Raw genomic sequence first — 26,587 nt, 5'->3', positions numbered from 1 at the left:
CTCTCTCTTTCTTTCCCTTCCCCCTTTTTTACGAAACCCTGCCTTCTCATTTCAGAAATGAGATCAGCCTCACTAAGCTAAAGGATATTGCAAAAGGTACTGTACCTACTAACTAGCTTTAGAAAATGGAAGTGTTCCTTCCTACGCAAAAGAGCACACAACGTTCTGGTTTTACAAACTCGCAGCTGCGCTCAGCTTATGAAAAATAAGGGAAAAAGAGCACACAAAAATCAGGAGATAAAATTAAAAGCAAAATATATTATTGCTTCTCCATCCATTCTTACCAAAAATATCCAAAGCAACAATCTCCAATGCCCTGCTTGCCAAACTGACGGTATCTTATGTGTCCTCACGCTGCAACAGTGCCCAAAGGCGCAACCAATACGTCCCCCTGAAGGTAGCCTGCATAATGAGGTAAAACCGTTTTTTCTAAAATATTAGATCATTGCGAGTGCACCAAATTGCCCATAAAAAAGGCTATTATGGGGCATATGTTCCTTTTTCTAAAGAAAAAGCATATGAGGTATCTATTCCTCTGAGTAGTACTCTAACCAATTCTGTCCACTAGTTTTATTCTCTATTACCTTTATTATGACACCTAGACAAACTATAATATTACAAAGCCACTTTTTCAGTCAAGGTGCAAATATGAGCTTTCTATTAAAAACATATCTAGTGTTATATTCGTGTAAAAAATATATCCATAGTGTTAGGTTCGTGCTGAGTGTGTGTGATGTTACGTGCGTGCTTTCATCATTGCTGTGATAGTAAGAATTGGAATAATAATTGCTTTCTTTGCACATTAGGAGATAATGGGCAGGATAGGTGTCCTTTCTAAATTATGTTTTTGTCTAAGCCGATGGTATTGCATTGTCCTTTTCTCAATCAAATTTTATATCTCAATATAGTTTTGGATGTTGAAACTCTATATATATATAGTTGAGAACACCTAAAGACAAAAAAAATAAGAAAAGATGTTATATGTGTGTATGCTTATTCTCTTCAAATTAAAATTTTGTCTGGAATAACAGCCCATTCGGAGATAAAGTGATCTATGAACCAAGCGTAGATTAGTTGCTCATGTTCCTTCGGTGGAAATTGTCCTCCCAGGTTGGAACCTATAACCCATACCATGTTTTTAGGATTGGAGAAAAAAGAAGAAGAAAACAAAGTAGTTTAAACAGAACTGAAAATGGACAATCCCTTACCATATACTCATCTTGTGCTATACGGCGAAATCTTGTGAGTACCATTTGTTTTATCCCTGTACTATATACTCATTAAATTACTTCTTGGTCTCCCAATAACGCATATATACTGGTCAAGGAAGAAATAAAGTATTACTAAATTAGATAGATGCTGTCGTAATTATTTCTTGAAATCTTTCAAGGATAAAAAAATAAACATCTTCAACCAATGCAGAGGATAAACGAAAATAGAAGAATATCACATGGTGCAAGCCTTGGTCTTGTGGGGCCACCTACTCAGAGGAACAGCAAGGGCTATTTATACCAGACGATCCGGAGCCAAGAACCACGCAACCAGAGCTTAGAACAAGCCAAGACGACCAATACCAAATTCAAGCATGCATCCATCAACACTCCTCCTGATTGTGGTGGTTTCCGCCGGCGCCGCCGTGGTGCTCGGTCACCCTGCCACCACTAACACTCTGGCGGCACAGTTCTGGCAGAAGGCCCTCCCGGGCACGACGATGCCAGACGCCATTGCAGATCTTGTCAAGAATGGTATATTGACGTATTGTAATTGGTCGCCATGTGTTGACAAAAGGACATGAAAAAAATTTCCCTAATCATCATTGCTCTAATAATTTGTTTTCCTGAACCTGAAGGCATTGACCACTCGCCACTTGTGGAGCACTACTCTGCACCGCCCAGTATCAGTGTATGCATAATGTTCAACTCCGCTTGCAATCCACTGACCGTCGCGGAGACCGGCATCTTCTTCCACGAGGCGCAGCTGCGTCCTGGCAGCGCCATGACGCTCTCCTTCCCGGCGGAGGCAGAGACAGCTATCCTCCCCCACGGCGTCGCCGAGAAGGTCCCCTTCGGAAACCTAGGCGACGTCCTCGCCACCTTCAACATCCCGGCGGGCTCCGCCGAGGCAACCCAGGTGAGGGACACCCTGAGCAGGTGCCAGGAGCCGCCTGTCGCGGGCGAGGTCAAGTCCTGCACCACGTCCCTGGAGAGCACCGTGCGTAGCGCCATGGACATGCTTGGCACCGTTGTCAACGACGGCGGCCAGCAGGGCGTGTGGGCGGCCACGTCGGAGCTCCCCCGCGGGGGGCTGCCACGTCAGCCGTACGTGGTCCAGGGTGTCGCCCCGCTGGACGGCGAACGCTACGTGTCCTGCCACAAGGTGCCGTTCCCGTACGCCGTCTACCAGTGCCACATTGCAGGGACGATGGGGTACAGAGCCTACGTGGTCTCGCTTAGCGGCCTCCGCGGCGGCGGCCGGCCGGCGGCTTCCATGCTGGCGTTCTGCCACGTCGACACCTCCAGCTGGAACCCGGCGCACCCGGCTTTCGAGATACTGAACACCCGCCCCGGTGGCTCGCCGGTGTGCCACTTCATGCCGTACGGTGATCTGGCCTTCGTTAAGAAGGCTGGACGAGCCTATTAACTTGCTATATATGTTCAATCTACGTATATTGCCATAAAAGGCATATAAGTATAACGGCCACCTCTATATTATCCTCACGCTTTGGATATCGACATGGTCTTTAATCATTCACGCACTATACAAGTATGCATGACCTTGTGCATTTGAGGCTGTGGCGTCCTACAAAATAAAAGGCCTCTAGGTTTATTGTTTGGATCTTAAATGGTTGCTAGTAGTGTTTGTACAAGTCTTGTTTGCTATAACATATTGTATCTTGTTTGTGTATATATTATTATTATGCCTCTTGAATGTGCAAACAGTCCCTTTCGTCACCATTACTGTGACATACAATGCTATCAATGGCATCATTTTAATTCCACAAGAGATAATGTGAAATATATGATGCCTTGATAGCATATCACGAGAGGACTTTATACTTTGTTCATCTATTGTACTACGGTTAGTATAACAAACCTAGAGAGTTGCCTGTACAAACCGATTGTTTAACTGAATCCATTTACACTGTTCATTCTCCATGAAGATACCAACTATATAAATGCCATTTTCCCAGTGTCTTTTAAACTACCAGCATCTTTTGAAGTAGCTAGAGGATGCCCCGGATAAACTACCCACCTTGCAGTGTCCCGCCCCAGATTCAAGCTTGGATGTTGATAAACTACTAAACTATTAGACACATAGTCAAACAAGGTAAAACGAAGTCCTAACTTACACCACACTCACCCTTAATGTAATCAGAGACTGAAATAAGCAGCAAAAAATTGATGGGAGCTTATCCAAGGACGACACACTCCAATAGGCAACTCATGCCTTTGGGCGGGCCTAATTACGCACAACTGAGGGCGCTACAATGACAAAGCACTTTAACGGGCTGGGTTGGGCCTAGTTGAATGCATAATCTTTGTCAAGCAGACACTCACGGATGTGGGATTCCTTTTGCGGGGGTAAGGATTTGGATTTATTATTAAGGTTAAAAAATTAATCCATCCGTCCTAAATTATAGGTTATTCTTGCATTTCTAGGTTCATAGCTAGATGTATATTATGTCTAAATACTAGCTATGAATATAAAAATGCTAAAACAACCGGCAATTTGGGACGGATGGACTATCTCTCAGGCCACGCCTTGTGCATTCTTTGCAAATTAAGCTCATAGTAGTAACGAGATACATCTTGTTTTCATTTTAAAGGATTAAATAACTAGTCATTATTATTTAGTCCTTGCATTATCATGCATGCAGGCGGCACTGTTCCAGGTTTTTGCTGGTTTGCTTGAACGTAGCTCTCGCCCGTAGCTGAAGATCTTGCATTTGATCGATATCCATTTGCACGTCCAAGATCGATGATGCCAACTAAAATCAGTGGCTGCCACAATTAATGGGTCGTAGTACTGGCGCCAATGTTTCCAGCGGAAGTTTTGTACACCAGCTGTATGATGGGAGCGTTGAACAAGGAACAGTAGAGATAAACCATACACGCAACTTGGGCGAGCATGGGGCCAGGTTATGCAAGTGGTTGTCCGGCTTCTATGGCCATGCATCTAGTCGCTCCAGCGAGCGAGCAGCAGCACAAGGGACGAAAACCTAGCCGCCGCTGCCGCTTCATTGCCGATCAGTTGGTCGTTTATTTGCAGGTGTTCAGTTCTTCTCGGCGCAGATTATTGGTGTGCATTAACGCTGCCTAATAGTTTTCTTTTCAAATTACTAAAGTACAACTCATTTGGTTAGGTTACTTTCGCGCGGTGAAACGGTTCGAGTCCCTAGCTCCAGCACGAGTGCTCGGACTTTTATATTTCTTTAGAAGTTAGCAATATATTTTTTCAGTGATAGGAGCGGTGTGCTGTTGATGCTTATGATAACTTCGTTAATATTAAGATCTGCCTGTTCCGCTTCTGGGATATGCTCATATGATATATTTGCATGCGTGTATTTTTATAGGGTCAGGTTTGTGCACGTGTACGTGTCTATTTTCTATATATTTTGTGAAAAAATAAGATCGTCAACGGAAAAGAAACATAGCTACATGGGCAGACCGGCCTGCCACCGCCTCAGCTAAGGGTTGTGACTTTGACGGCCACCACCGTCATGGCCGCCGCTCAAGCTTATGCTGGCATGCTTGTGCAGCGGTCGTGCTATTTGTAGGTCCCTCGAAGCATGACATTATAGTATGGCCCAAAGTATAAGCACGACATGATAAATTTTGGGCTATGCTGGCACGGCACGAATATGAGGGGCGTGAATCTTGGCACGACGGGTGGCACGGCACGGCAAGAAAATGGTCCATTAGCACATCTATAGGTTATATCATCACAACACCATTCGTTCTATGTGTTATATAGGCCCTGTTTGGCATGACTCCAACTCTGGATGGAGCTGCTCCACTCCAGAACTCCCGGTGGAGCCAGCTCTGGGTGGAGTTGGAGTTGTCTAGTGAGGGTGTTTGGCTGGGAGGGTGTCCCTAGCTCCAGAAAAGAGGAGTTTGAGGGTAGATTGTCTTTCTTGCCCCTGGTTCGACTTGAACTACTTATCACAAATATAAAATGAAAGTACATGCATTGAAGTCCAAAATAATAATAAATTACATGTTCCAAAAATTTAAAATTTTGAAATAAATTCATAGTTCCAAAATAAGGTCGTTACAATAATCATTGCACTAATTCCATGTTAGGGCAATTGATGTAGCCATACTATCACGAAAGGTGTCCATAGTCACAAAGCTTGATTCCGAAGTTGATCCATCGGAGGCATGTTGAGACACGGCATACTTGTTGTATCTTTCCGGAATAGTAGGCATGTAGGTAGGATCTCTATCAAAATTAGCAAAGTCCACATCAACGCTAGCATGTTCACGTATGAAATTGTGTAGAACCATAGTAACAGCAACAATCTTCTTTTGTGTGACCATTGAATAACCGGGCATCTTGTAAAGGATTTGCCATTTCATTTTTAATACTCCAAATGATCGCTCAATAACATTACGAACAGATGAGTGTATACGGTTGAACTTCTCTTTTGGAGTATTTGGTTCCATACCTCGATGCCACTCGGGTAAGTGGTACCTTTCACCCTTGTATGGAGCCAGATACCCCGGACGATTAGGATAGCCCGCATCTACAACATAGTACTTTCCTACACATATGTAAAATAAGATAAGTTTGTGCATACAAATATGAAAAGGAACATAAGGAAAAATCTTTACCTTGAGGAGGATGTGGGAAGACATTTACATCTGCTTCCAATGCATGGTACAATACACTAGTGTCATGCAAAGATCCCGGTTGACCCGCAGCCACATAGGTGAAGCGCATATCAAAATCACAAACAGCAAGCACATTTTGAGTTGCAATTCCAGTCTTACCAATATATCTCACTTGTTCTTCAGGTGATAAATACACACGAATATGGGTTCCATCAAGTGCACCAATGCAATCCTTAAATTGTGGGTATGCTCTCTTGTCATTCCTAATCCTCTTGTGCACATTGCGAAAATTAGGATCTGTTGGTCTCAAGAAATCTTGTGCCATGGCAACCACACAATTTAGAACTTCATGAAATTTTTTACTAATGGTTTCACCTGAGTGTTTGAACTTATTTTATCCTCTTCTATTTGACTCACACCCACCACATGTGAATAGGAAAATGGCCAACATTTCATAAGTATTCACGTGCTTGGATCGTTTTAATCCGTACCTCTCAACCAACACATCATGAAGATCCTGAAAAATAACCTCATTCATCCGAAGCATTCGATGGCACTCCCCTGGAGTGTTTACCGTCTCCATCAGCCATCCCATTCCACTTTGTTGTGAAAACATAAATCTCGACGGCGCCTTATCCATATATGAGTCATGATAACTTTGTGCTAGCTTACCACAGCTCTCAACCATTTTAAAGAAATATTCACCATCAGAATCACTAGATTCATCAGACTCACTTGAAGACATCTGTGAACATTGACATAAATGAAATGTAAGATACAACTGTCATACATAAATAAAATGCAATAAAATAAAATGTACCACACATGCGACAAAAATAAAATAGTAGCATACACAAATGACATCACTCTCACTAAGCCAATTTCTATTTTTCATATTTATCATTGTACTTCCTCCTAAGCCAATTGAACCTAATCTCATTAGTAGGCAAGGTCATGAACATCTCCCTTTGCTCCTTCTTCACAAACAGTTCAGACGCCATGTAATGTTCATTGCTATCATAGCCGGCCCCACAAGCAACCACAACCTCCATCACTTCCTCAATAGAATATTTTTCATGTCTCTTCGAAACATATTCATTGGCTGAACTTGTCATACTTGTTACTGCTTCTTGAATTAGGAGTGCATTTCCAGACTTCGCTTTTTTACCACTCCTGTCAACAGGCCTTGCCAGTCTCTTGCCACTCGCAGGTGAAGGAGAAATACCAATATCCTTCTCTTGTGTTTCAGGAATGAAATCATCACCTTCTGGCTCAAAATTGGTTGCCTCATCTTGTGTCACATCAACATTTTCGGTTGCTTCAACATTCACAACATGAGAAGACCAATGATCAATACCAATAGTAGTAATGTCAGCAAAACACTTGGCTAATTCATCTTCATTCTCAAGGCCCTTCTTTTTGAACTTGCCACAACCCGGAATGTCCTGAAATAAGCACATAATATTATTATAAGTATTACCAACAAGTTTGACATATGCAAAAAAATATAACAAAATTTTTTAACCAACTTACAGCTCTAGCTTTTTTCCACCATTCATCATCCATAGCAATAGTCTTCTTTATAGGATCCCAACCAGTCCCTGTTTGCCTTAGCATTAGTTTCTTCCATGCTTTGAAATCTTCCTTCAACTTGTCCCATTTGTTCTTGATTTGACCCTTGGTAGCCACAATTCTAGTCCTTTCCTTGAACCCCTTCTCAACCTCAGCATAACCAAGTGCATTCAAGTGTGTGTTTGGTCGATTTCCTTTTTCAACTTGTTCGGCAAACAACACACACAGCACTCGAGTGTTCTCCGAATTCCAATCAATTTCAGGCATCTATCGAACTCACAAATTTCATATTAGAAGACCTCGAGTATATCAATTTCATACACACACAACAATAGAGTATATCAATTTCTTACACACAGCAATAGAGTATATCAATTTCATACACACATCACTCGAGTATATCATTGAACTCTAGAAAGGATAGGATAGCTACATATCAAGCCTCATTTATCAGTTATCAGTGGACAGAAACACACATAATTACACAAAGAATTGAGAAAAATAGAAAGAATTGAGAAAAACACAAGTGGCACCATCTGCCGAGTACCTTGTTCGAGCAAATGGTTTACTCTTCTCCGCTTCAATCTCTTTTATTCTAGCCTCAGCTTCTCGCTTATGCACCAATCCTTTAACCCATTGTATATGTATTTCCTGTGATCAAACATGTGAGTGAAGCAACCGGAAACAGATATAAATCACAAAAAAAAAAAACAATGTACCACAGTTTCCTCAACCACCAGTATGTCTCCCAACTCAACTTCTTATTAATTGCTGTGCTCTTTCTATCTTATTTTCGTTTATGGGCACAGAGGAAACAATCGCAGCATAAACACCATACCCTGCATAAATATGATCGGTGGCAGCAGGTATATGAAGAAGAGATCCTCGCTGAACACCAGCACGCGCGAGTGCTTCCCGCTCAATGCGAACAGGATCACGGCGCCAGTCCCCAGCCCTTGCACAACCCACAAGCATAATCATAATCAATCACCTTCGAATATAGTGTAGCTATATAGCAGACCATTCATTTTACCATGCACTTGACATTATTATGACAAATATACTGTAGCTATATAGCAGACCATTCATTTATTTCTATCTGTAGCAGTGGAAAATCGGTAATGAATTGTGTATAAAAAATGAACATAATGGTTTGGTTTGCAAACTCTTCATAGATATACGTTTCTTTATTTGAGTGAATCGAATATTAGGCTTGTGAATGTATTCAAATAATAGCACTACTCTATGAATCCTATTTTCAGCACTTAAAGGACATCAGCCTAGCTATAGCAATATAGCAGACCGTGTATGTCAATGAATTGTAGGGGAAAAAATCGAATGTGATGGTTGGCTTACAAAATCTTGCTGATATATGCATATTTATTTGCATGAACTGAATGCCGTACCTATAAAGATATACAGATAGTAGCACTACTTTATGAACCTCTCTTTCTCTAGATCGTCGTTTTCCAGCACTTAATAAAATGGCATCTTTTTAGCTACAGCAGACCATACATGTCTATCTCTAGCTGTGGCATTGAATTGTACAAAAAAAATTAATGTACTGGTTGTGAAGATCTCCATAGATACTTGTATTCTTGCATGAATTAAATGCCAAATCTGCAAATATATGCTACTATTAGCACTACTATACCTTACTTTCTCAGGATTCACTCGTGCTTATAAAAATTGCACTTCACAGTAGAGGTGGATGGCGGCGAAACTCCTGATGCAAAGGCACAATCAAATGTGTACTCCAATTCCAATAACACGACCGAGTTCTACATTGGTTTGACATGATTTTCAGTTAATGAAAAAAAAAATTCTGCCATACCTGTGGCTGGCGGAACTCCTCCTGAGCGGGCGGACAGCGGGGATCTCCTCCTGATGTGGAGGACGGCGGAGCTTAGGCGGCCGTCAGTGGATCTCTTTTGACGGCGGTGGTGGGCCTTCGGTCGCCGGCGGGGGGTTGGGCGGCTGTGGCGCGCGGGTGACTGCGCGCCAGCGGCAGACGGCAGGGCTCGGCAGGCGGGCGGGTAAAGGGGGCCGGCGAAGGGGCTAGGGCGGGGAAAGGGGCCGACGAAGGGGCTAGAGCGGGCGGCGGCGGGCCTCCGGCCACCGGCGGCGGGTAGGGCGGCTGTGGCGCGCGGGTGACCGCGGAAAAGTGGTGGACGACGGAGCTTGACGGGCAGGCGGGGAAATGGGGCCGGCGAAGGGGCTAGGGCGGGCGGCGGTGGGCCTCCAGCCGCCGGCGGAGGTAGGGCAGCGGCGGGGCTAGGGTCGCCGGAAACCTAGCGGGCGGCGCGGCAAGAAACGGAGGCGCGGGCGGCGCGGCAAGAAACGGAGGCGCGGGTGGGGGAGAAACAGAGGCGCGGGTGGGGGAGAAACAGAAAAGAACGAATCGTTTTTTTTGTGTAATCAGTGGCATTGGTGGGTAATTACCCACCAACTCCACGAGGAGGTTCAAAAGAGGGGGTTTTGTAGCAGCAAAAGAGGTGCTCCAAAACTCCACCCCTATTTGCACTACAGCTCCATGGAGTTGGCAGCTCCATGGAGTTTCGGAGTTGAGGTGTTTGGCTGGATTATTTACTGGAGTCGCAGGAGTTGTGGAGTGGAGCCATGCCAAACAGGGCCATAGCCTAACATAACTACTACTGCTGACGCCGGTTTTTGATCAGATTCAACCGCTGTGGATAAGGTTCTATAGCAGATGAAGGAGATAGAAAGAGACTGTCGGTAACTTCGCGTTGACCAAGACCAGCCGTAGTTGACCAGGGTTCCACAAGCCGGTAGAAGACTTGATGGGCTCAGTCCGAGGCGAAATCGACTCCACCAAATAAGGGAAAACGTTGAGATTTATCTTTAGTAGTTTTTAGAAATAGCTGTAATAGTTCATGTCGTATTTGACTAGGATTTTAGGTTGCTCCAGGGTATAAATATTAACCCGTGAGCCTTGTAACGAGCAATGATCAATCAATCAATGCAACCTTTTGGCGCCATGCCGCAAAAATCCTAGGAGTAGGAGTTGAGTAGATTCGTCGAGTTCCTTCCTGCCCGCACAGCTGCATCAGCTTCAATGTCAAGTAAGCTTGCAAGTACCATCACCCAGTCATTACAGCCTCTATCATAACTTTCTAAGTTAAGTCTTATATTCTAATATTCAGTTGTGTAGCTAGTTATCAAGTTATCTTAGATTGTAAGTAGAAATTTCTAGGCTTTGTCTAATATTCTGCTTGTCTTCGACGGTTGCTAATAGTTATCGAGTTTGCTTAGATCTATCTAGGTTGTCTTTATCGGCTCTTTGGTTGTTCCTAAGCACTCACAGTTATCGAACGCCTTAGATCTGGTTAGGTTGCCTTCATCGGCTCCCTTGCCTTGTTTAAATGTTCACAGTTATTAGATTGTATCGGTTGGTAGATCTTGCATGTTTTTACTACTTTATATATGTTTATCTTTACTCCTGCCCCACATATTGCTAACCGTCGGGCCCTTGACGTCAGCACGCTAAGTGGTAGGCAAAAGGTTGTATTAATTGATTGATCATTATTCATTACAAGGCAGATGAGTTTATATTTATACTTGGAGCAAGCTAAAATCCTAGTCGAATACGACATGAACTATTACAACTATTTCTAAAAACTACTAAATATAAATATCCATATTTTCCTTTATTTGGTGGAGTCGATTTGCATAGGACTAGCCCTATCAAGTCTTCTATCGGCTTCTATAACCCTTGTCAATTGTGGCTGGTCTTGGTCAACGTAAAGTTACCAACGGTCTCTTTCTCTCTCCTTCATCAGCTATAGAACCTTATCCACGATGGTTGACTCCGGTAAAAAACCAGCGTAACCATATGCCTCCCAATTTTGGAGTATAAATGTATAATATTATGTTCCAAAATTCTCTTCTTTTGTCACAGGTCCCGCGCCAATATTCTTCCAACCGAAAGAGTTTTTGCTGCAATTATGATCTCATTCCTCCGGATTTTTATGAAAGCATTCCCTATTTTTTCAAGATTCATCCTGAAAAGATCACTATATAACTACACCCTGTAAAGATCGGAAAGAGGACCTCAAGAACATCACCGGAAAGTATTTATAGGCCGGTTGGAGTTCAGATTTATTTTCCTCCTTTTATAATTTTGGAAATTAATTTCGGATTGGAAAACAATTCCAGAAAATCCGGAAATCGTAATTAAATCAAAAAACTACTCCGAAAATTTCAAAAAATTCAGGAAAATTCCTGGTAATGATTTGAGAAACGAGGAATCCAAATAAAATACTTGGAGCTCCTGGAAGGACTTGTAGAACCATCCAAAAATTAGATTAAGCTCTAGGAAAATGAGAATAAATTTGGGAAAAATCTGGAAAAAATCACAGTGAAACCTAATCATCGTCTGAATGCAATTTTAAAGTTTTTCACACTCAAGGAATAAGAAGTGCAACCAGCATGAATGCAACACACATAATTTGAGAACTGCACGATCAAGGAAAAAGAGCTATGCTGATACCCGTTGTAGGGAATTGACCGTTGAAGTAGGTGATTATTTATATTTGAAGGTGTCACCTATAAGAGGATTACGGAGATTCAAGGTCAAAGGCAAGTTGCACCTCGCTACATTGGCCCATTCAAGGTATTGGAAAGAAGAGGAGAAGTTGCATATCAGTTAGAGTAATCTCGAGAGGAACCTAATCATCGTCTAAATGCAATTTTAAACTTTTCCACACTCAAGGAATAAGAAATGCAACCAACATGAATGCAACACACGTAAACCTATGGTTCATTAAGTTAATTTTAGAAAAAAAAATTAATGCCTAATAAATTCACAAAGAAACCATAAGGCCTTAAATGAACTCAAAAAAATTCTAGAGAAATTCTAATTAATTTTTGTTAACTCACAAATGATGAAAATTAGGTGTTACACGTCTCCTGATGAAACTGTTCGACTCATCACTCATGTGCGCACGTTAACTGTCCCCGGCGCCCGCCAGCCGCGGCGGCCAATTGGACGTGGGTCTCGACTCTTGACCTTCCGGCGGCGGCCTCTCGCATGTCCCGGCCTGTCTGGAATCTGCCGTCTCGTCCTATTGCATGAACCCGCTGCGAGCTTGCGAGAATGGGTCGCTTGGGTCGCCCAGCTCCTGTTCGATGAAATGCCTCTGCAGCTATCGTCTGGCAGATCATTATTGCGATACATTTGAGCTTTAGATAATTTGTTTCTCTTGGTTCTTGGCGTAGCCTTGCTGTGCAGGGCAGGTTCACTTTAGCCTTCTAAAAAGACTGGAGCTTTCTTGATTCCCTCGTCTTTTCAAAGTGTGCATATATAGATAGGGAGGATCGATCTTGGACTCCGGCACAAGCCATCAGAAAACCACGATCCCTTCTTTTCCTTAAAGTGCACTATAATCTATACTTTGCCCAAGGATCTAATTATGCTTGCTGCTTCCCATGATTTAGCGTACTGATGAAGATTCAAGTGCTGCAGTGTAATGCACTCCACTCAAGGTATCGATGCGAAGCCGTTCCCAGGTGGAAAAGACAACCTTACATACATATGCAGGACGCGCGGGAAATTGAGATCAAGAACACCAGTCTTCCACCGAACAAGCGCCCACACAAACTGCAGCGGCCACCACCATCCTGCATCCATTGTGAGTGCATCTGGTTGGCAGCGGCCGCAAGATGGCAACTGCCGTTGCCGAGCTGATCGCCGGCAAGCTTGCCGGGCTTGTCTGGGACGAGGCCACCCTGATGTGGAGCTTCAAGGACGATGTGGACGCCTTGAGTTGGACCATGGTCAAGATGAAAGCACTGATGCGTGATGCCGACCGGAGGGCGAGCCAGGATGAAGGACGGAGAGGACGAGAGATCGTTCAAGTTCTGATGAAGGATTTCAAGTCCGCTGCCTACGACGTTGAGGACTTGCTGGATGAGTTCGAGGCTATTGAACTCATTAAGAAGAGCCAATCCAAGGTACTGATGTTAAACTTTAATACTCTCTTTTTTCCACCAAAGTGAGGGTGGACCCATAGGAATGCAAATAGCCAAATTAGTTCCTTAAATAAATTGAATAGGAAGACCTCGCTAGCCCTAAATTAAAAGCAACGAAATAGATTTTAGGTGAAAAGAAAGGAGCACGACCTAGTAGTACTATATTACAATCGTTTATGTTAGCTAAATTTCTTAATTTGCATAACGTACAAGTCTTTAAATGTAGATACCATAATCACATACTGATTCTTTTTTTCGAATCACAACTCACATACACGTACACACACTTGCCTCTATGAACACACGCTCGTAACCTAACCCTATGAGCACCAGTCGAGGACTCGAACCTGAACAGGTTCCACCACAAGAAAACTTACCAGTTGAGCTACGCTCAGTTCGTAATCACATACTAATTCTGGCACACTTTTAACCATCTTAATCAATCATCTCAGCTAGCTCTACTCCCTCCGTTCTTAAAACAAGTCATTCCGTGATTCAAAATTTGTCCCACAATTATTATCATTGTTATCCCATTTAATATTCCATGTATACATATACGACATTCAATTAGGTCTAAATATCGCTAATAAATAGGGGCAAATAAAATTGTACATCTTTGTTAATCCGTTCTAAAATTCCTAGAATAACTTTTTTTTAGATGGAAGGACTAAGTTAGTCAACACAAGATCTTTGCTCATAAGGTGGAGAGAGAACCACTGGGAGCAATAAACGGTACTATAAAATACTAGATATCACACTCCAGTGTCCTTACACTTTGTTACATGTTGATATATATATATATATATATATATATATATATATATATATATATAATGTTATAACCGGACTATTTCAAGATGTTATCCATAGTGCTAACTATAATGACATGTATCACTCGTATAAAATAGCAAGTATCTAATATGAAGATGCTATCCATGTTGATAAAATAGCAAGTATATAAAATGGCATTGGTGGCGCGGTCGGTGGGAGACCCCTATCTTCCATCTTCCTCTTTCATCCACCGTTATACTCTCCATTCGAAACCCAATAGAAGCTAGAGAACATCCCATTCTTTCATGATAGAGCCTAATAAGCGGTGGGAGATCAGTGGATGGGCATTGAACCCCAGCATCACAATGGAGGCATACTGCACAACCATTGGGAGAGGAGTGAGAGCGAGAGAGCAAAGAAGCAAGAGACTTCTATTATCTTGTTTAATCAAAGCAAACCAATCACGCACCTATATATAGCCGAATCATTTGAATGTGCTTGTTACCAAACTCAAACAATCCCTAAACCAAGAGGATGCAACTCAGTTACAGAGCTGAGCTTTATCCAGTGTGATCCCAAGCCATTTAAGTGTATCATTATAAGATTTCCATGATTTTCTAAAGTGTTTAATATGAATGTCCGATAGTTATTACTCTTCATCATTTTCTCAAATATCTAATATTTTTTTCAAATTAACTGAGGCAATCTTAAAGGGTTATTAATAAATTGGCTGATGGTTTTTTTTTTGGAAAAATTGTTTCGGGATTCTTGTATTTTAATTTGTCTCCCTCTCAGAAAATGTCCAAATTCAATACGAAGATCCTTGACCACTTGATAACAAAATTGAGAAGGAGAACAATATCCCTCGATAATTTGAAAAGAATACTTAATTTTTTTTTGACATCACATAATATCTTGGCACATGTTTTGGAAAACAAGGTCAAAAGAACATTTCATGTCTGGTTCCTTGCTCAGTATCTCAACCAGCTTCAGTTTATGTATGTGTGATATTATCTACTATACAAGGAATATCAATGAACCCCATTCTTGTAATTTCGATTTCCTCATTATTGAAAATTCTCTAGTGTTTCAACTTTACTGCAACAAAAGTTTTACATCATCTGTAGGTTCTAATCCTTCAAACTAGATAGTCTTCCTAGAGATGAAGAAATTAAAGGGCAATAAATAAGTCTAGAGTGCGAGAGGTAGATATTTCAAACTCGTTGCTACAACTTTTTTTGGAGGTACCAGAGATTTGATGTAGTTTCCGCTAGCCCGCATCGAAGCCCTTGCAAGGTATACACTCACGTGACAGTTTGACGGGTAGGTTAACACTCCTCTGACAGTTTGATGGTGAGGGCTGGACACACAACTCATAACAAACCAACAATGACATCACTGTGGCAAGCAAGGAAAATCTTGCTCTCACGAGTGAGATAGCTAGGCAAGGGGTTGAAGAGGCTACCGAATGACGCATCCTTTCACAGCAAGCTGAAGTAGTTCCCAACTAAGAATCAAAAGATGCTATAAATTACCCACCTTGGTGGTTGATCGAGTAAATAGATATAGTTCATACACAGTCATGCAATTAGAAAAAAAACAGGGATAAGGAACAGCGCAAGATTTTAATGATAGAGTGTTGTGGTGAACTTCATTGATTCTCTAGAAGAATATCCCTAAGATCAACAGGTTTGCATGGACAAAAGTCGCTAGCTAGCTAGGCTTATAGTTTTACCAAACTTGAGAGCAAAGCTAGGGCACATCCCTCTCCCCAGACAGTTCTTTCCCAAATTAGAAGCTACTAAATTAGCCATAATAAGAGCATTTAAAATTGCGCATTGTTTAAGCTTACCTCGAAGGTTGAATTTTTTGCTCTATTAAAAATTTCATACAAACATATTCTCAATTGGTTGAACATCAGGTTTTACATAAAATTCTTTGTCTTTTGAATAACTTGTATCAAGCTTGAAGTTGAGTTTCTTAGGTAATAATACTACATAGATTGCACTATCAGTTTCTTTTCTAATTGTCCATGTTAATTTAATTTGGTGCAAACCAAATAGTTGATTCCTTGTTGTGGGAGGCCATTACTCTATTTATACTTGTCATATCATAGATACCAACAAACATAATATAATTTATTTCTAACACAAATAGGTTTGTCTTTGCATCCAGATTTGTTTTGTCTAACAGGTAATAAGCATAGGAGTATTGTAAACTACTACAATACATAGTAAAAAATATATAAAACTAAATTTTACTTATGAATTTTCTTTTTCTCTTACAGTTTAAGCTATTATTCTCATCCTACAATCCACTCCTGCTGCGGTTCAAAATAGCTCACAAAATGAAGAAGGTAAAGGAAGCTTTAAACAACATAGAGAAAGGGGGTCAGGCCCTTCATCTGGTGCCTGAAGACACCCCAATGTGGGCTGTGCTGGGTACCAATCAAGCTACCATTGCATCCACCAATGGGGACATAGACATTGGAATGGTCGGAAGAGACACCGAAAAGGAAAAGATAATTAAGATGTTATTGAAAAGTGAAGCTGAGGAGGTTATCTCAATCATTCCTATTGTTGGACTTGGTGGCATGGGGAAGACAACATTGGCCCAAGCTTGTTTTTCAGACAAGAGAACCACAACCTTTGATGTAAGAGTATGGGTATATGTGTCTAAGAAGCTTGATCTGCAAAGAATTGGTGAAATAATCTTAACAACAGTGCATAGAAGTACTAGTAATGAGTCAAATGAAAGGTATATCCCCCCAAAAGATGGTGATCTGCAATCCATTATAGAAATATTGAAAACTATGCTCTCTAACAAAAAAGTATCTGATTGTCTTGGACGATATGTGGGAGGATGGTGGTGATAATTTAGAAAAATTGAAGCAAATTCTACGACATGGTAGAAAGGGAAGCAAGATCATATTAACTACACGAATGCAACATGTAGTGGATAAATTGGATGTTGGTGCTCTAGCGGATCAAGGAATAATCCGCCCTGTGTGCAAGAGTGACCAGATCAATTTGAGCCTTTTATCAGAGGATGACTGTTGGAATGTGATGCGACAAATGGCATTCAGGCGAGATGAGGATCAAAGTGGATTAGAAGCAATTGGAAGACAAATCGCCAAGAAGTGTGCTGGTCTACCTCTACTAGCACGATCTCTTGGATATTTGATATCGCAATATAAGTCCACGGAGGCATGGGAAGATATAAGAGACAAGAAGATTGTTTTGGGTTTGGAAGAAGACATTAATCTACAAGAGCCTTTGGAGCGTCTGATGATGAGCTATTACTACATGCCGTTGAAATTCAAGTTGTGCTTCACATATTGTGCAGTTTTTCCAAAGGGCTTTGCAATTGCTATTGACCACCTCATCCATCAATGGAGAGCCCTTGGATACATTCAACCAATTGATGGCCATCATTGTATCAACTATTTGTTGGGAATGTCTTTTCTTCAAATTTCCAAGTCTTCTCAGGTTAGTGTAATCATCTCTGCTGGAATGTTGTTAACCTCCATGATTACGAATGGTTCATTGTTTGGACATAGCTATGAATTGAGTGGTATGGTGGCATGTTCTTCAATCTAACTTTGAACTGTAAAAAATATTGTACATGGTTAAAAATTAACTAACACTCACTACCAGAAAAACATTCCCATGTTGACTTATCTGTGTCAGTGCAAGTGCCGGCAGGAATAGGTCATCGATGTTGGCTATAATAGAAGCTAGCATGCATGGATAAGTCTCTCGAGTGTTATCACTGGCACAGGTACCTAGGATAAGTCCCCCAAGTAGTCTATGTGTCAAAAAAAAAATTAAGCATATGCCAACTCTAATTATGTGTCGGCATCAATACTATTTCAGTATTTGTAATTTGAATTCTAGCTTATTTAAAAAAAATACTTTTTCATACATATTCTGAGACAAACTTTATATAAAAATTATATATTTTGATGAGATCTGTAACTTTCTCACTACTGGGGATGTTTTGTGCTTTTTCCTATCAGTATTTTGTATTTCCATATCGGTTTTGTCAACCACAAGGGAATTTGAGTTTCCAGTAGTGTCTAATTGTTTTCTCTAATTTGAAGTTATTTCAACATCGTCCACAAAGTTAATCAAAGTTTATGCTACAAGAGTCAAAAGGAACAAAACTCCTGACTGCATTAGCCATGCTCCAACTAACCGTGAGTCACATATTGGAATTGACACGTGCCCGCATTAGCCTTGTTCATCCTTTTTCCTACCATACTATGCCTGATCTCTTACGTTGTAGTCTCCTGCAGCCCTGGCCAACTAGATTACTTCGGTACCACATCACAGTCTATACTTAATTCCACTTTAGCCCTTGAAGCTTCTTCATCCCCTTGATCCAAAGTTTAGAACCCCGCACATGCAATTTGAATTGATCAGCAACCTTACTAATTTGGAAGCATGCAAACTCCTCCCATTCAAACCTGCATCTTGAGCTTGTGTCGCGTGTTGCCATGCTATAGAGAAGAAATCAACCTTCACACTCCTATGTCGCCATCGCTGATCATGTCATCGCCTCTTACCCACATTCTGACTAGCTTGTCACCACTGGTCGCTCCGTTGTGCACCATGGTATCTTACCCTCCAAGTAAATTGTCTGCTAGCCATTCTAAATTATGTGCAGTGTGTTTTGAGAACTGTCTGGCCAAATCTATCCATCAAAGGTAGACCACCAATGATCTACTCCACACGTCGACCATGTCAGCCTAACACCTAATTCCGTCGCTCCTAAGCACCTATTGAACAGTTGACTTTCATGGCACCACTGAACACTACTATGGCATCTGCTCGTTGCCAATAAGGTGCAACACCGACCTAAGGTCTAGTCTGCCGAACGATACGTCTCCTCATTCACATGCTACGCCATGTCGCGCTAGTAGCTTCGCTGTGTGCACACCACACTTTCACTATACACCTATATGATCGATGTGACTTGCCAATCTCCACACTATCCACCTTACCGTAGACTATCAGATTCATTGCTCAACTCTCCGTCATCATCGAAACTTTTGCCAATCATCGAACATCTTAGCTAGCCTGCAACTGACTATCCTTGCTGAGCCTACCACATGTGTAAGCTAATTCATTTCCTCGCCACATATGCATTGACAGATCTCTGTGCTTGTTTATGCTCCCGTGATCTGACCCTTCTCCATGTCGAGAGGGCACACACCATAAAAATTTTATTATAGCCACCGACACGCTGCCAATCAACATTACCTTGCGCCAAAGAGGAAAGAAAAACCGTAAACAAAAGCAACTTGTGCAGGTCGTCTCGACTTGCCATGCATATTTGTATCCTCGTTCCACGTAGAATTGTCTCCATGTTTTTGGGAAGATGAGGATCAACAACTTCATTAGGCCTTGTTTGGTTAATCCCCTTCCTAAGGGATTGAGGGGATTGGAAGGGGAATGAGGGAGATTTTGACTTGCCCTCAAATCCCTCTAAATCACATTCAACCGAAAAAGTTCTAAGTGGGGTAAGAGAACAAATTGGGATTTGTTTCCATGCTTAGCATAAGGGTGCTTGAGCTTAGCGGGCTGCCTCTATTAAGCCAACAATTGGAGTCAGCTAGTTAAGCCATTAGGATGGATGGGACAAATTATTTCTTTGTTTATTTGTGAATTTGCACGAGGTTTAATACAATTTGATAATGATGGATTTTATTTCACTATTTAGCAGTAAAAGTTGTTTTGTCTGCAGAGTGCCCCAGGGGATGCCGAAGCTCCCATCAAAGTGACCATGCATGACTTGGTGTATGATCTTGCGCAGATAATACTTGACAAAGAGTTAATTTCTATAGATGCTTCAGAACAAATGACTCAGAGTAACCTTGAAAATCATTATAGCCGACATATGCAGCTCATCAATTATCAGAAGCAGTCTATTAGTCTCAAAGAATTTCCAGAAAAAATTAGATCTCTCCACTTTACAAAGTGCAGTAAATTGCAACTCCAAGATAAGTCATTCTCCAAATCCAAGTATTTGCGTGTCTTGGACATAAGTGGATGTTCCATCAACGGGAAACCTGTCCCAAGCAGCATATTGCTACCATCCTCCATTCAACATCTACTGCTTCTAAGGTACTTGGATGCCACGGGCTTGCCAATCACAGCACTTCCAAAATCTTTACATAAACTTCAAAATATGCAAACTCTACTTCTGTCCAACTGTGAACTTGAAACCTTGCCTGATAGTATAGGCTGCCTTCTTAACCTTTGCTATTTGGACCTATCTAGCAATACCAACCTTAACAAGTTACCCATGTCATTTGGGGAGCTCTCTACACTATCGTTCCTCAAACTATCGAAGTGTTCTAAGCTGAAAGAGTTGCCTAAATCAATTCACAAGCTTAAAAGCTTACGGCACCTATACATGTCTGGCTGTTGTGCGCTTCAAAATCTCCCTGATGAGTTTGGTAGCCTTCCAAAACTCTTATTCCTAAACTTGTCAAATTGTTCCAAATTAGTCAAACTACCTAACAGTGTTAGCCTCAAGTCTTTAGAACGTCTAAACCTATCAAATTGCCATCAACTACAAAGCCTGCCAGAAGATTTTGGAAATCTTGACAAACTCAAGTTCTTAAACCTTTCTGATTGCTATAAACAACAAGTGTTACCAAAGTCCTTTTGCCAACTGAAGCATTTAAAAGACCTAGATCTTTCAGACTGCCACGATCTCAAAGAACTCCCTGAATGCTTTGGTAGCCTTTCTGAGCTTCATTATCTAAACCTATCAAGTTGTTCTAAGCTGAAAACGTTGCCTGAGTCATTTGGTGATTTGTCAAAGTTGAAGCATCTCAATTTATCTTATTGTATAAGGTTTGAAAAGCATCCTTCCACATTTTGTAACCTGAAGCTTCAAACACTGTACATGAATTCGTTGCAGAGTCTCTGGGACATGCCGGATGGTATTGGCAACATGTCTAGTCTCACTTTATTTGAAGTTAGCACTGCAAGCTACTTTATAAATAATATGAAGGCTCCTTGCATTTTGAGCCGTCTGAAGTTGCAAGAAACGATAGTACACAATGTACATGATGTACAGGAGGAGGATTATGGATGGTGTAGCAGTATAGTGAGTCTTGGGGAGTTGACTTGCCAACGCCTACAAATTGAAGGCCTTCATAATGTCAAGCGTCCAGAAGATGCTGAGGTAGCTAAGCTGCGAGATAATCCAGATCTTCGCGAGCTAATCCTTACCTGGTATGATGCAAGAGGTACAGAGAATAGGAGAGATGCAGAGGTGTTGGAGAACCTTGTACCTCCTCGGACTCTTGAGGGATTTGAACTACGTGGCTATATGAGCAGGAACTTCCCTAATTGGATGGTTGACATTTCCTCATATCTTCCTTATCTCACCTCCATCCATCTCCGTGGTTTAGAAGCATGCGATTCTCTTCCTCCATTGGGGAGGCTGCCAAATGTCAGGTTATTGCATATGGAGCTCATTCCCAACATCAGGAAAATTGGAAAGGAATTCTATGGAGAGGAAGGAACCTGCAAAAAGTTAAGAATTATTCAGTTAAAAGGCTTATCGAACTTGGACGAGTGGTGGACAACACGGTCAGGTGATGAAGACGACGAGTTCTTAATCCCAAATCTGCACCGTTTGGAAGTACACTCCTGCCCAAGGTTGAAGTTCCTGCCATGTCCCCCCAAAAGTATGTATTGGGAATTGCACGGCAGCGATGAGGTGTTGCCAGTACATGGATTTGGATGGATTTCATCTTCCACTCTTCCTTTTCGTGCTGAAATCCAGAGCACCGATTTCTCTCATGATAAATGGGGTCGGCTTCAGCACCTTACCACCCTCGAGGAACTATGGGTCATGGACTCTGGCAGCTTCTCGACCTTCCCGGAGGCCAGTCCATGCTTCCCCTCTCTCAGATATCTGAGGATGTCATTAGCCAACCTGGAGATGCTGCCGGAATGGTTGGGGCAGCTCACTACCCTTAAACAATTGGTCATCTATGACTGCCCCAACTTGACATCTTTGCCTGCAAGCATACGGAACCTTACCACCTTGAAGACACTGGAAATTTGGAGCTGTCCAAGACTGATTGAGAGGTGCAAGGGGGAGGATGCCCACAAGATTTCTCACATCCCAGATGTCCGACTTGGTCATCCGCTGGAAGCTTACCTTTTTTCCGGACAACCCATAGAAAGATCAGAGGTAAGAAAACTCCCAAAAGCCAAGTAAATCTCTGCTTTATACATCTATAACTACATTGCCTTCAGTTGATCTTGGAACTCATTGATTGGAAAAAAGAAATAAATTGTTTCTCTTCGATACCTTTGGCGTACATGACCGGTACATTTTTTTTTTACATGTACATGTTTTATATATCTCAAGTCTCTTCTTTCTTTACTGTGACACCCGGCCAAATTTGGTTGACCCAGTGTGGCCAATTAGCGCAGGTGCGCATGTTTAGTACCACATTGCTAGTTTAGCAAGGGTGGAGGCAACTTATAAGCCTTCGTCAACCAACCATAGCACCTTCGGGTTAACCCTTTTACACGAAGCGAGGACGAAAGTGTAAGTAGGGTGCTATGTGTACGTGTGCCCGCCCCTCGGAAGGGTTGGGCGGTGCGGCTTTGGAGGACGGGGTGTTACAAATGGTATCAGAGCCGACCCTCGCGGTTGCGCGTACGGGTCAGTGTGCGGGCATATGGCGCATGGCGCGTGTGGGCCTGAGATGGGACACGGCATGGCATATTGCGCCGGCACTGGACGTACGGTCGTGCGCTTAGAGGGAACGTTCCTTGACATTTTCCCATGCATGGGTGAGTTGGACCGACGAGGACGTCGGGTTATTTGAGGGAGGGTGAATGTGACACCCGGCCCAATTTGGTTGGCCCAGTGTGGCCCATTAGCGCAGGTGCGCATGTTTAGTACCACATTGCTAGTTTAGCAAGGGTGGAGGCAACTTATAAGCTTTCGTCAACCAGCTATAGCACCTTCGGGTTAACCCTTTTACACGAAGCGAGGACGAAAGTGTAAGCAGGGTGCTATGTGTACGCGTGCCCGCCCCTCGAAAGGGTTGGGCGGTGCGGCTTTGGAGGACGGGGTGTTACATTTACTCATTTTGAGTACATACTTTATATATCTCAAGCCTCTGCTTTCTTGATTTATTTGAGTTATGTTTTATCTACAAACTTTCTTAAATATGAGTTCTTAGTTAATTTGATCTCAACTTGTGCAATTTTCAACACAAGAACTGATTAATACGTGGTGCCAAAATTTTTAGAGTGATTCACAAGCAAACTTGAGCGAACCAAAATCAGACTCGCAATCAGAATCAGACTCACTGAGCCAACTGGAACAAGACCTGAAGGAATCAGAGCGCGAATTGCAGAGTGAAAGAGTTGTGTAGAGCAAATCAAACGGACCCAAATTTACCATATATGAACCAAGTCAGCCTCGACAAGAAGTAGGGAAGCAAAATGTTTCGGTCCCTGCAGCTACTAAAGGTTTCATCTGAAGACTAAAGGCAAGTCACAATATGTACTTAGTGACTCAGTCTCATCTTATCCCGTGTAAGAAAGGCCTTTCATAATCTCTTCTATTTTATTTGAGGCATATTCTGTATTGTCAACTTCACTTACTATGCCTCAAAAAAGAAAAATAATCATGAGCTAAATGAATGAAAGCTCTACTTAAAATCTTACTTATTTCTTTATTGCAGTGATGTATCATATTAGAAAATTTTCCACCATAGGGATACTAGACAAAATATATGAACCTGATGCAGATTCTTATCTTCCTAAGATGGATTGGCGTGGCTGAGGGGGCTATACATGAACCTTTCTCTTCCCATGAAAAGAACTATAGATGCATAGTTCTGCTTCACTCGATTCTGACGGCTTCTAGGCATTTCATCTCAAGGTAAGTCAAATTATTCACTATCCTTTTCAGTGTTGTGCATTTACGAAGATTTAAGTGCAAATCCAGTATCCATGTGATCCGGTAAAGGATCAACCTGTCGTAGGATGGTGTGTATCCCATTATGAGTGCAGCATGTGGTTAAGTGAGAAAATGAAACCATATAAATATGTTATATAGATTCATTTAGGATTATCTTTGTGTGTATCTGAGGTGACAGTGCCTCTTGCTACGGACTAAAATTGACTCATGAGCCTCTAGGTATCCATCTTCTTCTCCTAATCCAAGTTGAAATAATATTCGCGATTACATAGGAACAATTTCACAAATAAAAATGTCTTTTTGTTCATGCACATCTTCAACTACAGTCTCAACCTATTTTGCTGATACAAATTTAGTCATAGCAAAGAGAGAGGTAGCAAAACGAGCTCCATGCCAATGTTAACACAAGCCTAAAGAAGTGTGCATTCATGTTTCTTAGCATCAATAAGCCTAAGAAGTGCAAAAGAGTCAAGATTTGCAATTTTAAACGTTACAACTCTGCTCATCATAGAGTTATCTTTACAGATTATGTTACCTATCGGCAGTAGCTTCAGGATATTCGAATGTTGGTGCGGTATCATGTACTAAACCTCCATGGATTCTCTTCTGCAGGTCCTCCAATCTGCATCAGAAGTGAATCAGATCATGCACAAGAAGCCAAGAGCATGGCACTCCCGGGCTTTTCAGATGCGGTGGATAACAGAAGTGTTGCGCCAGCTAGTCTCCTGACAGCTTCCTCGCTACCTGAAAACAACGCTTTGTTAACAATATAGGTTACAAGGATATGAGCCAGCTACGTTCAGTCGTGGTCACGTATGACAATTTTTGTACAAAGAGTAACCATTTTACATGGAATTTGTTAGGAGACACATTTACTGATACGAAGATAAAGAATCTGCTGTCCTCTTTTCTGCAAGGCAGGCGTAAAACTCGGCTATTGTTTGGTGATGGCCGTTCGCTTTGTTTTGTTCCGTTCTACAAAATACAGCATGCTCACAGAACTCAATGCTCTGCTGGAAAGACCCTCGCCGTCTTGGTTTCGCAAGCCAAGCAACCAAACCATCCACCTGTGCGCGACTCTCTACCGGCATGTCAAGGTGGCCCTCATGATGCGCATCCAGCGGCGCTCGGCTAGCTACGGGTGTGGGGGAGAAGGTGAGTCTTGCCTCCCTCTCGCGTGCCTACCTCAAATCTGCATGCCTCCAATTGATGCCTGAACCCCTGGCTACCTCGCGACGTGGTGGGAGCTTGCGCTGCCGTTTGGCTCGCTTGCAGATACGATTGATTTTTTTAATCATTTTCACTTTCTTGCAGATCAAGCCGCGATCAAGCACCTTCTCCGCTACATCGCCGAGACGATTGAGTATGGGATCACCTATCCTAGGCACGAAGGAGCACGGCTAGAGCTGACCGGGTTCAGTGACAGTGACATGGCAGGGGATGTTGACGGGTGGCGCAGCACGACGGGATCATCTTCTTCCTTGGATCGTACCCAATTTCCTGACAATCCTAGAAGCAGAAGGTTGTGGCGCTATCTATACCCAATTTCCTGACAATCCTAGAAGCAGAAGGTTGTGGCGCTATCTACCTGCGAGTCAGAGCACATAGCGGTCGCCACTACATGCTGCCGGCACAGCACGACAGGGATCATCTTCTTCCTCGGATAGTGCCCAATTTCCTGACAATCCTAGAAGCAGAAGGTTGTGACGCTATCTACCTACGAGGCAGAGCACATAGCGGCCGCCACCGCATGCTGCCAGGGGATTTGGCTGGGGCGGCTGCTGCGGGAGCTCATGGGAGAGGAGCTCCACATGCCGGTTCTTTTGGTGGATAACAAGTTCGCCATTGCATTGGCAAAGAACCCTATCCTCCATGACCGCAGCAAACATATCGACACCAAATTCCACTTCATCCGTGACTGTGTCAATGGAGGACACATAAAGCTCGAGTATGTCGAGATTGCTCGAAAGCTCGGGGACATCCTCACTAAGCCACTTGGGCGTCTTCGGCTCCAGGAGCTGAGGAATAAGATTGGGGTTGAAGAGCATCACAATTAGGGGAAGGATTGTTGGATAATTCCTTAGCTCTTGTTTCACTCTTCCTTTTGCTGAAAATCAATGGAGCAGGTAAGCTCCTTGGCCAATAGTGGCCACTGCAGTGCCATGAGTAGTAGGGCAATATGCCCTGTCATATATAGTACTAGTAGTTGGTAGTGTAGTTGGTAGCTTCACCGTACCATTGTGTACTCTAGTTTGACTTTGTGCTCTATAAAGAGTAGATGAGCAGCTGCAACTCAAAATCAGCTCAGCAGCACCAATTGAACCTGTGCAAAGTGTTTGTGCGTGTGTGTGCTGTTCTCTCATCCCCTTCTTCTACCTCCAGATAGTGCTGTGTTCTAGGAGTTCTAGGAACTCACCTTGGCTATTGCCAACATTTATCGTATTGTG

The 26,587-nt window shown here is 42.4% G+C and overlaps 2 protein-coding genes and 1 pseudogene across 2 annotated transcripts; 2 read left to right on the top strand and 1 right to left on the bottom strand.

Annotated features, from left to right (window-relative positions):
* The first annotated feature begins 1,519 nt into the window (after window positions 1–1,519).
* LOC117847602 (BURP domain-containing protein 13) lies at window positions 1,520–2,936 on the top strand. The gene is made up of 2 exons (XM_034728829.2): window positions 1,520–1,745; window positions 1,850–2,936. The coding sequence occupies exons 1-2, from the start codon at window positions 1,586–1,588 to the stop codon at window positions 2,638–2,640; spliced, it is 951 nt and encodes a 316-aa protein (XP_034584720.1). The 5' UTR covers window positions 1,520–1,585; the 3' UTR covers window positions 2,641–2,936.
* A 3,629-nt stretch (window positions 2,937–6,565) lies between these two features.
* Window positions 6,566–7,673, bottom strand: LOC117850696 (L10-interacting MYB domain-containing protein-like). The gene is made up of 3 exons (XM_034732554.1): window positions 7,460–7,673; window positions 7,368–7,384; window positions 6,566–7,279 (listed from the first exon to the last, which is right to left on the bottom strand). The coding sequence occupies exons 1-3, from the start codon at window positions 7,671–7,673 to the stop codon at window positions 6,719–6,721; spliced, it is 792 nt and encodes a 263-aa protein (XP_034588445.1). The 3' UTR covers window positions 6,566–6,718.
* A 5,164-nt stretch (window positions 7,674–12,837) lies between these two features.
* Window positions 12,838–25,056, top strand: LOC117851042 (putative disease resistance protein RGA4; annotated as a pseudogene).
* Window positions 25,057–26,587: the final 1,531 nt, after the last annotated feature.

Source organism: Setaria viridis, chromosome 3, assembly GCF_005286985.2.
Source record: "Setaria viridis chromosome 3, Setaria_viridis_v4.0, whole genome shotgun sequence".
Classification (NCBI taxonomy): Eukaryota; Viridiplantae; Streptophyta; class Magnoliopsida; order Poales; family Poaceae; genus Setaria; species Setaria viridis.
Note: the sequence above shows the minus strand (reverse complement) of the source record. Positions and strands in the feature narration are given on the sequence as shown.

Bases quoted from the DNA above. Each gene is read 5' to 3' on its own strand.
- LOC117847602 (XM_034728829.2), top strand. From the start codon at position 1,586: ATGCATCCATCAACACTCCTCCTGATTGTGGTGGTTTCCGCCGGCGCC. The intron at 1,746-1,849 runs GTATATTGACGT...CTGAACCTGAAG, and splicing joins TGCAGATCTTGTCAAGAATG to GCATTGACCACTCGCCACTT.
- LOC117850696 (XM_034732554.1), bottom strand. From the start codon at position 7,673: ATGCCTGAAATTGATTGGAATTCGGAGAACACTCGAGTGCTGTGTGTG.